The 15,420-nt window shown below is 38.9% G+C and overlaps 1 protein-coding gene across 1 annotated transcript; it reads right to left on the bottom strand.

The window, feature by feature from the left end:
* Nucleotides 1-955: 955 nt before the first annotated feature.
* On the bottom strand, nucleotides 956-15,338 carry LOC137885194 (macrophage mannose receptor 1-like). The gene is made up of 9 exons (XM_068727351.1): nucleotides 15,265-15,338; nucleotides 14,316-14,605; nucleotides 9,697-9,822; nucleotides 8,042-8,141; nucleotides 7,272-7,340; nucleotides 7,013-7,104; nucleotides 4,232-4,357; nucleotides 1,512-1,614; nucleotides 956-1,183 (listed from the first exon to the last, which is right to left on the bottom strand). The coding sequence occupies exons 1-9, from the start codon at nucleotides 15,326-15,328 to the stop codon at nucleotides 1,116-1,118; spliced, it is 1,038 nt and encodes a 345-aa protein (XP_068583452.1). The 5' UTR covers nucleotides 15,329-15,338; the 3' UTR covers nucleotides 956-1,115.
* Nucleotides 15,339-15,420: the final 82 nt, after the last annotated feature.

The raw sequence follows: 15,420 nt of genomic DNA, 5'->3' as shown, positions 1-15,420 counted from the left end.
TGACAATAAATATTGTTGAAATTTTATTCAAGTGAACTTTCTTTATTTGATTTGACAGTCAGTTATTGACTACATACAGATGTTAATACAACTGTTGGGCTGCTTCAATATATATGGGACTAAATCACAGCGCAATTAAGACATTACTGTGATGTTCTGAACCTTTGCATGAGGAAATCCTCACTAACTGGACCTTGTTGAACTTTAATTGAGGGAATACCACCTGGTTTAAAGCATATCTAGATTGATGTTATCGATGCGATGAGTATATGCATAATGATGTACCGTCTTAACACCAAGGACCACATTGAAAATAAGTGTATCATTACGCTTTTAATGTGCTAACCTCTAGGTTAACTAAGCATCCTTAAGGTTTTCATGGCTGTTGTTTTTAATACCCAAGATACAAATCAATCAATCAAACATTAATAGGAAGCATAATGTCATCTGATGTTACTGACAGAAACAGATGTATGGACTATATTCAACTACGATCCACTAAGAGCTGGACAAGCTGCAAACACAACAGCTGAGACAAACTACAAATACATGCAGACTAGCATGTTGACATTTTAAAAAGTTATGCGTTAACGAACATCACCAATTGCTGTAAAGGTAACGCCAACATTACTTTCATTTCAAGTTGCTATCGGTAGTAATGGGTAAATTCCAGGATTCGTCTTGATCATTTTAGGGAACAAGTAAATTAATCTTGTTTCTGAATGATCAGCTGCTCTGCAATGGAGAGGCACAGGTAGCTGTGGTAATGCTAACCCTAATGCTAGGTGAATAGGAACAACACACGGTGAGAGGTTCCATTAAAACAGATAACTGGACATAATAACCTGAGAGTCTGTCAGTTGTATTACTGCAGGGCATAGTGAGATACAGGGAAGAACCGTTCGTTAATGAAAAATCCCTACGTGATATAATGAAAAGGTAACCAGTCGGAAACTCTGGGATGACAAATTAATCTTTAATTTGTTTGGAAAATTAGCACAAGACAGAACTTTTTAATTTTGTTAAGAACACATTTGGGTAAAATGTGTACTTGATGTATTCAAATATTACATTACTGTCTGTCCTGTGGGATTTGCAGATTTTAAGTGCATCCTTCAGACAACAGTATTCTTCACACAAACTGAGGGCCAGGCTTGATCACAGTTGTAATTGCTCCAGCCATCTGTAAAGAAAGAAAGAAAGAAAGAGAGAGAGATAGAGAAAGAAAGAAAGAAAGAGAGAGAGATACTAAAATATAACATGTCTGCATGTCCTAAATAGAACATATGGGTCTTTGCAAAAATGGCTAAAGCCATCCTGCATCGACTGAAGAAAAATAAATATATAATTCATAGATCTACTTCATGGTGGATCGTAAAATAAATCATTATTTTCCCTCAACACCATAAACCAACCATTAATTTTACAGCACTTATAAGCTAGAGTTTGATTTAGAACATGACCAGGAGCACATGTTTTGGTTGGATGAAACTGAAAAGTGTGTTCCTTACCGGCGTAGTATGTTGTAAGGCATGGATAGGTGCTGACTGGGGACAGCGCAGTGAAAAATCCCTCATAAAACCAGGAACCATCAAGCCACATCCACCCTACTTTCTGGAGTGAAAGTGCAACAGTATTGGTGACATTATCATTAGTATCTAAAGCCAGTGTGTGTGTTTTTCTAAAATGTGTGTGTGTTTTTCTAAAACGCTTATTTGTTTTTTTGCTGAGTGTAATAAGAGGATAGATACCACTTTCATGTCTGTGCCTTCACTGCGGGGCTTACAACAGGGGGCAATTGTTTTGCATAGTATAAAGACTAAAATTAAGGGAAACATATGGTGGCCCTGAGAGCTCAATGCACAGCTAATTCAGAAAGCACTATTAAATAAATAAATGTGCTGCAAGCAGCACACATGATAACAGAAACTGTTTCCAGGGAACTCTAAAAAGTGATGCACACGGCAGAAATGACCCAAGGCTGTGTTTGAAATGGCTCCGCAGTATTGGGCCTGGTGTGTGTGTGTGTGTGTGTGTGTCCAGCTGAGACCATGCTGCAGAGCTCACAGTGCATCCTGTCTGAATAGCTCAATTAGTTAACATGTGTACCAAAAAATCCTGTCGGTGCTGATGTATATTTGATTCTCTTAATATATTACTCAAGCATATAGACTGTAAATTTACCTATAGGTCGACATGCGTAAACGGTCAAAAATATTCTGGCAGTTGACAGATTAATGGTTGACATTCCTGATAATAAGTATGACATACAAGTGAGTCTGTAGTGCGTTCCAATAGTAGTATTGAGGATGTGTATTTTGTGTACACGACAAATGCCTGGATGTAAACCACATTAGCAAGAATAATGAGACATACTCAACGGAATCAATTGGGAATGATAAAGGGGCTAGGAGATGAAACCCGCACACTTCCAGATTATGAAAGCCTTGACGCAGCGTCGACAACCATGACAGCTAGAGTAGCTTGGAAACAGACGTAGCGATGTGGCTCTGAATTTGATGTATTTACAGTTAATCAGACCACAAATGATACAAGAATTACACCCTGTGGTCCCTCCGCCTCACTCTTCACCACTGTCAGACTGCTTTGCCAATAGGAAAGTGGACACACGCTTCGGAGATGGACCATCACAGAGTAACAACTCAAATTCAGTTAGTGCAAACCCCTGGACCCTCTGTCTCTGTTTGCTCTCCTCCCTGTGGGGAACCAGTTAGCTTGAAAACATGGTGGTAGTAGTAAGCTAACGCTAGCTAGCGAACTAGACAGCCGCTAAATAAGAAAAATGTAACAACTTAATGCTTAATTTATACACTCTTGTCACAGCATTGGAAAGCATATTGCTATCTCCAGATAATCATTAACACTGATTTACCAGATGTTGGGGGGGTCTGATTAGAGGGTGTCACCATTCTCTTGTTTCATGACGTAGATTAGTCCCAAACGGTAGACTCTATCTCAGAATTGGCCTTCGAAGATTAAGCCTGATATAGAACAGTAGAAGGCGTTTTGAGTCATTTTCAACCCTGATGCAGAGTTTTATACATTTGTTAAGAAATGTCAATACTAACCCCAGCATTGATGTGTTTCATCACAGTACAGTCATAGCATTTACTTTATAGCTTTAAAAACATGTTTAAGTGTGCAGTTACTCTTTAAGGTACAGTTAGCAGGAAAAGCGTCAGAGCTCATATATACTATGTACTGTAGAAAACCTATTTAACACTAAAATATTTAATATTTTTAATTTGCCCTACAATAAAACTGGTACATTTTGAAATGAGTGGAAAAGGTAATGTTGATATACATTTGTTATTAACAATTTTCATTTGACAGTAGCTTGGAGCAGTAATATCGTGATTGATATAGTCATGTGATGCAGAGAAAACCTATTGGTTGAATATACTTCAATGTGAACATACTAATGGTAACGGCATAGTTAGTTTTTAATTTAGTAGGCAGTATGCAGTATATACTGACTGAGTATGTAGGAGGCAGTATGTGGTATGTTAGTATGCGATTACAAACACAGCCTTAGCGTCAGTCTTTTGCTTATTATTAGCTTGCAAATTCAAATAATTTGGCATAATACAAACAATATATTTGTGGAACAGGCTAAGATTATGTTAGCTGGCTATAACGTTAATATTAACTTTCGCAACCCATTATGGGGGATCAGTTTGCTTTATTTATCAGTTAATAATTAAGTAAGGGACACAATTTTTAAATATTTTTCATGATGTCAAACTGCTATTTATTGTGACTTGTTTTAACCCATTAATTAAATAATTAACAATTTATTTTTGTCCTTGATTGTTACTTGGTGACAATACTGAAAGTGATTATAGTCAGCTAAGCTAATGTTAGCCTGTTTCACGATTAAGTGTGCGTAATACATCAAATTATTTAAATAATCAGGCTAATAATAAGTAAATTGCTAACGATTGGTTGCCTAGCTAGGTTGCATTTTGTATAGTGTAGCATATTTGGATTGAATTGTAAAAAGCACAGGAGTGCTTCTCTTCTGTAAAATGTTTCAGTTACGCTACAGAAATGAAAGTCAATACTAATACCAAAGTGAATAATAAAATGCCAATATGTAGAATATAAACACTATATACTCTACACACTTGATTGACAGAATATATAAAATTCTGTAAATCAATAATACAAAGAAAATCTTCATGCTTAATGTATTGCTTAGTCATCTCACTTCAAGGTAGAATCCACCCAGCCAGTTCGGGCTGAATCCATTAGCAGTAGTCTGCTGATAGAGGAAGGAATACTCCTCAGGGCTGTGGACAGAGACCAGGCTGGCATCGAGACCAGCGCAGTAAGCCTGGAGGACAGAAAGAAGACAGAGACGGATAGAATAGAGCAGGAGATCGAGACAAAGAGGTCAAACCAATGCAAAGGAACACATACAATAAAGAGGTACAGAGGTACAGAGGTAACAGATGAAGGTAAGGATGCATGAAGAAAGGAAGTGAGAGATGTAAGAGAAGGAAAGATAGTGAAGTGTGAGGAAAAAAGAATAAAAAAATAAATAGTTATCTCAGTTTGACTGTGTGAGGTGTGTCTGTTGTATTAGGCTAGAAGAGTTCTTTTTCAACTGTCTGATGACTTCAAACCTGCATTAACTGTTTTATTGTCACACTTATGGGCAGAAGCAAAAAGGACCACAGTCACTAATTATCCCATTTCATGTTATATGCGATTTTGAACATAATATAGCAGCAAACAACAATAAGCAATTTAAAGATATAGCTGAGTGGTATTGTGAGTAGAGAATGAAGACACACTCGATCTGAGTGTGTTGTAATCCCAGTTTCTCTCTGTTCTTTGTTTTGGTGGTGCTGCATGTTGGTGCATGTCATTCCCTCCCTTTGAAACTTTTAGTCCTCCCAGTGTTCAAAAATATACTAAGAGAGTGACCTCCCATACAGCATTGTCAAAGCAACATGGAAGAGTGCAGTTCAAAGCATCTAACTATAAAGCATATGTTACTTGGTGTCTGTAGCTAGGGTTAGAAGGATAGCTAGCAAGCTAACAACTACGCTACATGGATTTAGTCCAATCAGCAGATTGAAGAAATAGCTCCTTACCAAGCTGAATATGATGCTAATGTTACTAAAATAACTCTTAACTCTAAATACAGTAAAAAGTATTATTCCATCCAATAAAATACTAGCCAAGATGTATATCGTTTTGCTTGCTTAGTGCACTTACCTCAATGCTTGACATTGTTCTGCGTTGCCAGGGGTCAGCACGCCTTGATCCCCGCCCTTGCCTGCCTCACATTGCACCCGACCCCAATGCCTATCCTTGCGAGTGGTGGGATGAAGATTATTCGGGCTGTGCCCGGCCAAGCCCCATGGGCCAAAGGAGGAGAACAGCTTACTCTGACTAGGGATATTGTGGAAAGAGTACTTTGAGGGACTCCTGAACCCAACAAACACGTCTCCTGTAGAGGAGGCAGAGTTTGAAGACTCGGAGGAAGACCCATTCATATGCTTGGCAGAGGTTGCTGAGGTAGTCAAAAAGTTCCTCAGCGACAAGGTGCCATGGGTGGGTGAGATTTGCCCTGAGATGCTGGTGGCTCTGGACATTGTTGGGCTGTCTTGGCTGGCACACACCTTCAGTGTAACAGTGGACAAGCTCTTTAACATTGCAGGTCTGTTGGAGTGGTCATGGGAGTTTTCCAATCCAGTCACATGTTTTTTGTGGACTAGGAGAAAGCTTACAAGGGAGTCTCAGGGTTGTTGCATACAAGCCATCCGGTCTTTGAATGACCAAAGTGAGAGCTGTGTCTGCAAACTCGGCATAAAGTCAGACACGTTTCCAGTGCGTGTTGGCTTTTGCCAGTGTTGTCCCTGGTCACCAATCCTGTTTATGATTTTCATAGACAGGATTTCAAGGTGCCGCTGGCGGGAGAAGAGTGTCCAGTTTGGGGACCTCAGAATTGCTTTGCAGATGATGTGGTTTTGTTGGCTTCTTTAGAGCGTGGCCTTCAGCATGCACTGGGGCTGTTTGGCGTGTGAAGCCTACTGGACTCCTCCATTTAGAGGTTTTCCGGGCACGTCTAACTGGTAAGAGGCCACCCTGGTAGACCCAGAACACACTGGAGGGACTGTATATCTCTTTGCCTTAGGGTTCTCCAGGAAGAGCTGGAAAGCGTTGTTAGGGAGAGGAACGTATGGAGTACCCTCCTAAGCCTGCTGCCCCCGCCATCCGGCCCCGGATAAGCGGAAGACAATGAATGGATGGATGAATTGACATTATTCACAAAAGGGCAACTTTATTTAGTTGTTTGTCAATAAGCAGGTGGAGGAACGTTTTGTCCCAGTGAAACAGAAGTTAGAGAGTCATTAGCTTTGAAAATCAACATAGTCTCCCTTGAAAGAATTTGACCCTGGAAATGACTGAAGTTTTTGCGCACTGATGTCATAACGCACATCTCTTCCTGTCTCTCTCCCTGTTGCTCTGTTACCTACTACATCCACAAACAGTGAAGTGCAGTTTTTAGATGAACGCTGTTTCTAGATAATTGCCCACAGTGTCATTTGATTGGATAACTTTTTTGTAAATGCCCCTGAGTGCAGGATGAGTCATCAAACATTTGAAACCATTGTACGCAAGAAAAAAGACAGATTGGATGTAAAACATACTTTGATACTGATAAGCTATTTTTTTTGTTGCATATATTTGCCATATAAAAGGAGATGTGAATGAACAATTAACAGGATTAAAACTGAGAAAATGTATTTTCTCATTTCTCTGTGATTTGAAGGACTTGTTTCTCTAAGAAAGTGCTGAAAAATCAGTTTGTGTCAGATCATGAAACATCAAATCAAGCCACAATACAAAACTACACAGCAAAAAAACTAAATAATGTCACGGACCATAAATTATGAGAAAATGTATTTGATCATAATTGATTGAATTTGTGTTTCTCTACTGTCTGCATATTTTATCTATTATATTGTGTATTTACATCAGCTTCCGCCCAGTTCAGATCTTCACCGTTTTTGTAGTAACAGCGGCCCTGGAACCCTATCCAGCCTTCAGGACACAACATGTCTTGTGCTGTGAATGTCAAACAAAAAGAAAATGATACATGTCCTACAATTTACAGCGATGAAGGATAATGTAAGGCTCTATCTTCTTCTGAGTGCATCTTCTGAGACGTTGTAACTTCACTATGAACCTCCCTGATATGTTTTTCTGTCATGCAAAAAACTTAATTGACTCACGGACGTTGGAGTTTCTCACACAGATGGAGGAATAGCCATCGGCGTTGCATGGGGAATTGCTCCATGCCTCTGTGAAGAGAAGATTAGTAATAGGCCATGAGAATAATGGAGCAGAGCGTTATGCAGATAATAAATGCCTCAACTCACACAAGTGTCTGCAAGCTCTGATGTTTCATTCTGAAAAAGAAGTCCATCTGTGTGATGACCTCAATCATTCTCAACATTGGGCCATTCCCTCAGAAATCAATCACTTTCTGACCCCTCCCCTTTCCGTTTCAACAATTTTCTTCCTACATTTTTTAGGTATGATATGCAGGGCTTTTATAAAATGCCTTCTGCCTTGATATTCTCTTTTCTTCTTATTTTTGGGAAGTTTTGGGCATCAAAGAGGAGTATCAAGAAGCCTTTGGGCCTCACGTGGGGGTGTAACCCCCAGGCAATAACACTGTGCATGATGTGCAGCCGGTTCAGTTTGTCAAATACCACAGCGTCTGTGTGTGTCTGTTTGCCATGGCACACTCACTAACAGTCGACATGAAGCCTGCCCTTCGGCTACGTTCACGGTCTAACTCTCTCTCATAGGTTAACATGTAAGGAAATCTTTGTACATATTTAAAGGGGTGAGGTCAGACAGTGATTGATTTCCGACCTATTGTATTTCGCTTTCTACTGGCTACAGGCCTTCAGGCAGCTCACTGCTGTGGTCTGTAAAACCTACGTAAACGCTGTATTATTAAGAGCTTGGGACCTTCATTTGTGTGTTTTCTTACCATCAGAATTAAGCAACAGGCAGGGGTTGCTGCTGTCCGGGGATTCGCTGCTCCAGGTGTTGTTGTAGAACCAGGAACCATCAAGCCATAACCACTGGTCCTGGAGGGTCAGCACAAGATTATCATAGATGGTTTGTTGCACAGTGGAGACTAATTTAAAATAACAATCAACAAACATGATGAAATAAAGATCAACTAGCAACATGTTAAAACGAGAACAGTTGAAGAAATGACAGTAAAGCAACAACACAGAGAGAAAACACTCTCATGTTCACCTTCACTTCCTCATGTTGAGCTTCTCTTTGTTGCCTTTGTTAGCAAATACCCATAATTCCAGATTTGAGGGAGGGGGGTAATATTCAAAGAAAAAACTCAGATATTCTCTGAGATTAAAGATGTAAATTTACGAGAAGAAACCCACACATTTTAGAGTTTAGAAAATCATACTTTTGTGAGAAAAAACTCAACAAAACAAAAAAACATAAACAAAAAAAGTCACAGATTAAAAGACAAAACAAGGAAACAAAGCAAAGAAAACACATTGCTTCACTTTGTAAGGTTGGATTAAGCTCATCATACCGCAGACGCCACCATTAAACACTGCGTGAGCCACAATGTGCAAAATATTTTAAATTGTTATTTTACATTTTGTATACATTACATTAGCATGTATTTACATTCCTAAAAGAACATGAAAGATATGTATATCTTTCAGGACCTTCACCTCACTCAGAGGCCATCCTTACCATGATAACACTATTTAGGAGCATGAAATTAATGACTTTAATCTTAGAGAAAATTGAAGGTTTTTTTCTTGTAAATTTATGATTTCAATCTCTTAAATTTGAGTTTTTTTCTCTGAATATTATTCCCCTCCCCCAGCTCCATCATTGTTTATCGTTGTACCAACAGGACTTTGCACTGTCTTCAAAGAAAAAATTATAAAAAAGCAAAGCTCTTGGCAAATGATTAAAACAGTATTGTCAACCATGTCCAAAGCTACACTGAGGTCTTACTGAGGACATTTATTAAAAATGTCTTTTGAACAGAATGTGATTCAGGGTGTGCAGCGTGGCCCTGATAGAAAGCTCCACAGCTTTCATGGTGTTTCATCACCATGGTAGCTTCAGTGCTCCAAATGGGATTCAGGCTATTTCTTAATAAGTCATGCAGCAGTTAGCAAATGTCTCTGCAAGAACAATCTTAATGCTTAAAGGAGTTTCAACACTTTCAAATAAATGCGTTTATCCTTGTTGAAGCATATTTATACAGCAAGGTGTTCCAAACTCTCAGGTCATCTAGAAATAAGTAGCCAAGTGTGAAGTTGGAAAACACACATCTCAAAACATGTTATTCCAGGAATTCCTGAACAAATTCAGCTCCTTTTCCTGTCTCTCAGCCCAGTCCTCATTTCTTAGTGGCGCTTTAGAGTACTATTCAATTCAATTCAATTTATTTTTGTATAGCCCAAAATCACAAAGTTGCCTCAGAGGGCTTTACAATCTGTACACATGTGACATCCTCAGTCCCAGGACCCTCACATCAGAACAAGAAAAACTGCCCCCAAAAAAACCTTTAACGGGGAGAAAAGAGGAAGAGATCTTAGGGAGAGCAACAAACCACCATAGCTAATAATATTACATCATGGTTTGTACCTGCAGGTAGAAACCACCCAGCCAAGCTGCTTGATTTCCAGCATTTCTGGTGAGTTGTTGTAGGAAACCGTACTCCTGGGCGCTGTGGACGGATACCAGCATGGACTCAAGCATGGCACAGTTTGACTGGAGGATCAGAAGAGCACATAGGGACAAAAAAAGAGACACATTAACGTCTGACTTCTGTGAATGCACATGGTCATGGTCCTGCTTCATAAAGACAGAACATTTCCTGCATAGAAATTAGACAGTGGTCAGATGTGAAGTTAAAAACAGGCTATGAAAACATTCTCCTGAATGAAACTGAAGTTTGATATCAAAATGGATGCACACTATGTAAAATATCAAATAGAAGCAAAATGCTTCAAAACTACAACAATATACTAATGCTTTACTGTTTGGTACACTGATTTGAACTATCAATGAAAACACACAGAGACATAAAAAGACAACACCATGAATACTGGAAAGGGTGTCTCATACTGTATGTCACATTTTTAGGGCACTGACAAGTGGAAAACAAAGGGCATTGTATTGGAGTTGTTACATAAACGCAGAAAGTTTAATTGTATTAGTCTATAACTAGAGTTTAAATTAGAGTTAACACCTTCTTGGCAGAAGTGACCCAATAGTTCCCTGTCCGGATTTATTTCCATCTAAGTCTAGATCTGTCCAGATCAGGTAAATTGACATAAGAGCTTCATACACTCTAGACAGGGGTTGGTCAGCATGGCATAATTGTTTCACAGGAGTCATAGTAGGTAAATTCTACTGTCCAGCGGTTGACTTTAAAAAAAGTCACATAATTGATAACTGAGTAAATCTTTACTTGTCACGCAGCATTCCTGTTTTAACTGTTCAAAAGACATAAAGACTCCTTCCTCATAGCAGTGCTTTAGGTGACTGGCGACTTTCTCGGGAGTTACGTCTGAAAGATCTTTGAAAGCAGACTATTTTACCATAAAGAGATTTTAGGAGTAAGGAATCCTTGTTCGAACTGTACATGCAGCTTTTACCAAATTTCAACTGACTGGATGAGTAAGGGGTCTGCTGCAGTTTAAATTGACTTAATTTTTATCTCATTTATACAGAACATCTGTTGTTTGTTGTCTCCACACTCGTCTCTATCCTGTCAATAGCCATGTTTCCATTCAATTGTCAAGCAAAATTTAAGCAAACCTTTGAAACACAAAAAAAGAAATGCAAATTATGTGTTTCCTTCAACTGGTTGGATTGAATAAACTCCAGCATAGTCTGGTTATAAGTTGGCGCTACAGGCCATAGGCGGTAGGTTATAGACGTGTTGATGGGACTGAAGTGACTGAAACATACATAGAAATCTTCAACGGGGGGTCCGCGGAGGTACTGCAGGGAGTCCGCAAAATTTTTGGTTGGTTAGACAATTTCTTTTTTTTAAAGTTTTTTTTCACAAATTCAAATGTCTTTAAATACACATTAACATTAACCCAATATATTGTAGCGAATGAATAAATGGAGGCAGAAGATGTTATCTTTCAGTCAGAAATGCACATATTCAGCGACACACAGGAGCTCTCTCAAGCTGGGCACTGATTCACTCACAGTGTGAGACTAGCCTGGACCTGTCCCTCCATGCCTCCTGCACACAAAGAGGAGGACCCGCCCTTATCACTGCTGTGCCAATCACGAGGCCGCATGTTACATGCTGGCTCTGTCAGGTCCCCGTGATTGACCGAGAGCCTATTCAGTCCCCAGCTGACTAAGATCCCAGACACAAGGACAAACGCTGCAATATTATTTGAAGAGACGATACCGTTGTAAAAAAAAAATTCAAAACAAAAACATTTACTTCACATTTATGTTTAAAATCAATTTGAATAGCTTGTATGCATGATTATCATGCAATTGACAGACAATGTTCATGTTGGCATTGGTATCAGTTGACAAGGTATGTTTATTAATGGCAGTGACATGGCCACCTTACTCACTGTACCTTTAAAATAAAAACATGAATATATGAGCCTGTGTATTATTTGAATCGCTTAGTATTGAATGCACAATAACAAGGTATGTTTATACATGGCACTAGGTCCAGTTTAATATAAAACACAATTTTATACAATATATATAGTAGGGGGTCCCTGCTCCATCTCTCTATCAGTTTGGGGGTCCTTGGCCTGAAAAACGTTGAAGACCCCTGCTATAGGAGACAACTTGAAAGGGAACTTATGTTTGACACTTTAATAATCAAATACATACAGTGAAAGAATTTCAATTTTCTCAAGGTTGCCCTCATATCCAGTAACGAATCCATATGATTTTGATCTGTGGATGGGAAAGGGAGCTTTCAGGATTAGTTAGATATATGATAATGTCATCAGCAAAAAGCGATATCTTATGCGTATCGAGGTCAAACTCAAAGCTACCAATATTAGGGTTGCCTCCAATGGCCTCAGCCAATAGGTACGTTGTGAATACAAAACCATACAATTTGTCACAACAGCAAGTCCAGGGTAAGCCGTGGAGGAACAACTGACTAAATCAGACACTTATTATAATTCATACCCATGTATGCTGATCAGAGTAATTGCTATGACCTGCTCATCTGCCAACAGCATGGAGTCTCTCCCCAGCACAGTACTGCTGATAACGGAGCTAACAGCTAACGTTAACAGAGGTTATTATGATGTGAATAAATACAGTTGTTTGAAAGAGATGTTTTCACAGCAATATAAAATCGATAATAAAGAGGGAATTATGATCTGTTAAACGTCCTAACACTAGCTCTAAGCAGCTCATAAAAGATCATTAAAACTACTGATGCAAAAAGTATTTAAATAAAAATACAATAATTAATTTCCTAATCATTTGAATTGTGTTTTTTAATGCAAATAACCATGATAAAATAGACGGTGGTGAAAAAAATAGCCGTGTGGTCAATTGTAGTTCTTCGATAGAAAATTGGAATTGGCAGGTCAGACTTTTTTCTAGAAACGGAAATCAGAATCAGCCAAGAAAATTGAAATCAGTGCAACTGTCCTGCATATGGAACAGATACCTGCTGCCTTTAGATGACTGTAAAAAGAGTCACTAGAGCAAAGGGAAGACTGAAACATTGTAAAGTAAAATGTGTAGTATTTGCCAGAGAAAAAAAAAATACAGAGAATCCTACAAATAGATCATTAACCTTGGGTTTTCTACAAATAGTGCAAGCTTTTATTTACGAATACAAACAAACGTCAGACAGAATAACAATAGTTAATGTCTGATACAGACAACCAGTCAGACAACTCCACAGACCCAGCGAACAAACTACCAAGCAACATCTGTCTTCAGGACATGGTTTCTAAGAGGGGTGACCATATTGAGTTATACTCTACTCTAGAGAACCTGTATTCATGTAAAGTACATTTTCAAATTCAGCTTTTTTTAACAGTGCATCAGTCCAGTATTGAATGTGTGGAGCACTGCGCTCCATTTGCACAAAAATCTACCTTTTAGCAGCAAAAAAGGCAACAGATAACCACTTATTATATTGTTATTAAACCTCTTTATACAGAATACCGGTCGGGCTGAATGCAGACTTTTGTCACAGCACACAATTTCTAGAAAACTTCAATCCAGAACTTTTAAACAGTTGCACATTCCCATTAGGTATGTATATATGACCCTTTATTAGATTAGCATTTCCAACAACTGCAAGGGGATGACTGTGGTTCAGTAGAGCAGGTAGTCCTTCAATCAGAGGATCGGTAGTTCAATCCCCAGCTCTGCGAGTCCATGTTGATCTGTCCTTGTGCAAGACACTTAACCCCAAATTGCTCCCATGGTGTTTGATAACATATGTATGATTAGATAGTCCTGATGGCACCTTGCATGGTAGCCCCTGCCATCAGTGTATGAATGGGTGTGAATGAGTGAATGATAACATGTGGTGTTAAAGAGCTTTGAAAGCGCAATTGGTGGTAACTCCACCAATGTATTTGTTTTGGAGAGATTTCAGAATTAGTACCTGAATAATTATGTTTAAAACCCTTTGCCATTATAAAGATCAGCTACTTTGTCAATCCAATCTCTATTCAACAGGTTAATGGGTTACCATATTTTATTATAGATGTGTTATTCCAAATTGGTATCCATGGGGACGGTGTCACAGATCCTTTTGTAAAGCTTTGTAGTTTCTTCCAAATATAGTACATAAAGCTTAGGCATGGGTGGAAAATCTTTACTTTTTAATTAGATATTTGATAAAAAGACAAGGTTTTACTGAGTGGGTGTGGCTAATTGCTCCTTATTACTGGTCCAAGATGTTTCAGGTTGACTGGAACTAGCCTACTTCATAAATGCATACACGGTGAAAGCCCAGTGACACAACTAAATGTTTGGCAGATTAAAACCTCCTTTATGTTTTGGTGTTTTCAGGATTGTACGTCTAAAATGTGTTTCATATAAAGTCTTTTATAGAGTTTTTTCACTTCACTATATAGATTATTAGACATTCCTTAACACCCAGAATCATTCTGGGATGGCCATCAATTTTATGGCAGATTTGTTACCGAGAGAGATTATGGCCTTTCTATCTTTCAAAAATATTTCTACCAGACAGTGTGTTTGGAGCTGTAGCTTTGTTGAGTGTTTACCTGAGCCTGAGGCCAGGTCATGGCGTCATTCACAGAGTAGTAGCAACGTCCCAGGAACACCTCCCATCCATCAGGACACATGATCTGGCTTTGTGAGGGAGGGCTTGTTGTTGTTGTTGTTGTTGGAGAAGGCATTGTTGTGTATGGTATGGTTGGAACAGTGGTGGTTGTGACAGTGGTGGATGTGGCAGTGGTGTCATTGTAAAGCCCCGTCACGGTAACGGTAACAGGGGGTCGGGTTGTCACAGTGGGTCGGGTTGTCACAGTGACGGCCTCTACAGACCGAGGCACTGTGAAGAAAAAAATGAAAGCCTGTATTATCAAAACAGATCGTCCCTCAAACAAGATGTTCACAATCATATGTGTCACAAATCAACATGTCTTTTGTCAGTTTTAAAACACAAATGTAATGGATATTAGTATGAAGCTAACATTAGGCTAACCGGAGGGAATAATAGAGGTTTAGCAGAGACTACAAGCTCAGAAAGACAATACATGAACTTACGATTCTTTTACTTCATTCTTATTTGCTCACATGCTTTATGTGCATTTTGCTGGATATTCATTATGTCATCAAAGCAAAGGGGGGGATAATTTTTACAGACTTTTATTTTCCCATCCAGTGTTTTAAGGTTTCTTACAGTGATTCTATTTTCTTTGATTAATTCTTTATTTCTGTGACATGCCCACCCTTCATGGGTTTATAAGACACCAAAGATGCAGCTGCAGTGGTCACACATTTCATTCCATTACAAAATTACATGTTATTTCACCGCTCGATCTTAAACTACATATTCTGCCTTCACACCCAGGCTTGGCAAATAAAATCTGCTCCAAGAAATGTTCCTTTCCTGAAGCATAACTTAACTTGCAAAAGAAAGAGAACTAATAATTTTCTTGTGTGCATTCTCTGCATATTTAAGCCTTTGCATTGATGTAATTTACATACCTGATGCAGCCCTAACAGAGAAGACAGCGCCAAGGAGAACGCAGAGGACAAGAGATGTCTTCATGGTGACGCGTTCCTGCCAATAAAGAAAAAGTTCATGTTTCAGCTCTTAAAGTTCATTCCAACCCTTATTATGGTTATGACAAGGCGACGGAG

The sequence above is a fragment of the Cebidichthys violaceus genome, unplaced genomic scaffold (assembly GCF_023349555.1).
Source record: "Cebidichthys violaceus isolate CVI_PGR_0920_01 unplaced genomic scaffold, fCebVio1.0.p SCAF_4, whole genome shotgun sequence".
Lineage (NCBI taxonomy): Eukaryota > Metazoa > Chordata > Actinopteri > Perciformes > Stichaeidae > Cebidichthys > Cebidichthys violaceus.
The sequence above is the reverse complement of the archived record's forward strand: the minus strand, read 5'-3'. Positions and strand labels throughout refer to the sequence as shown.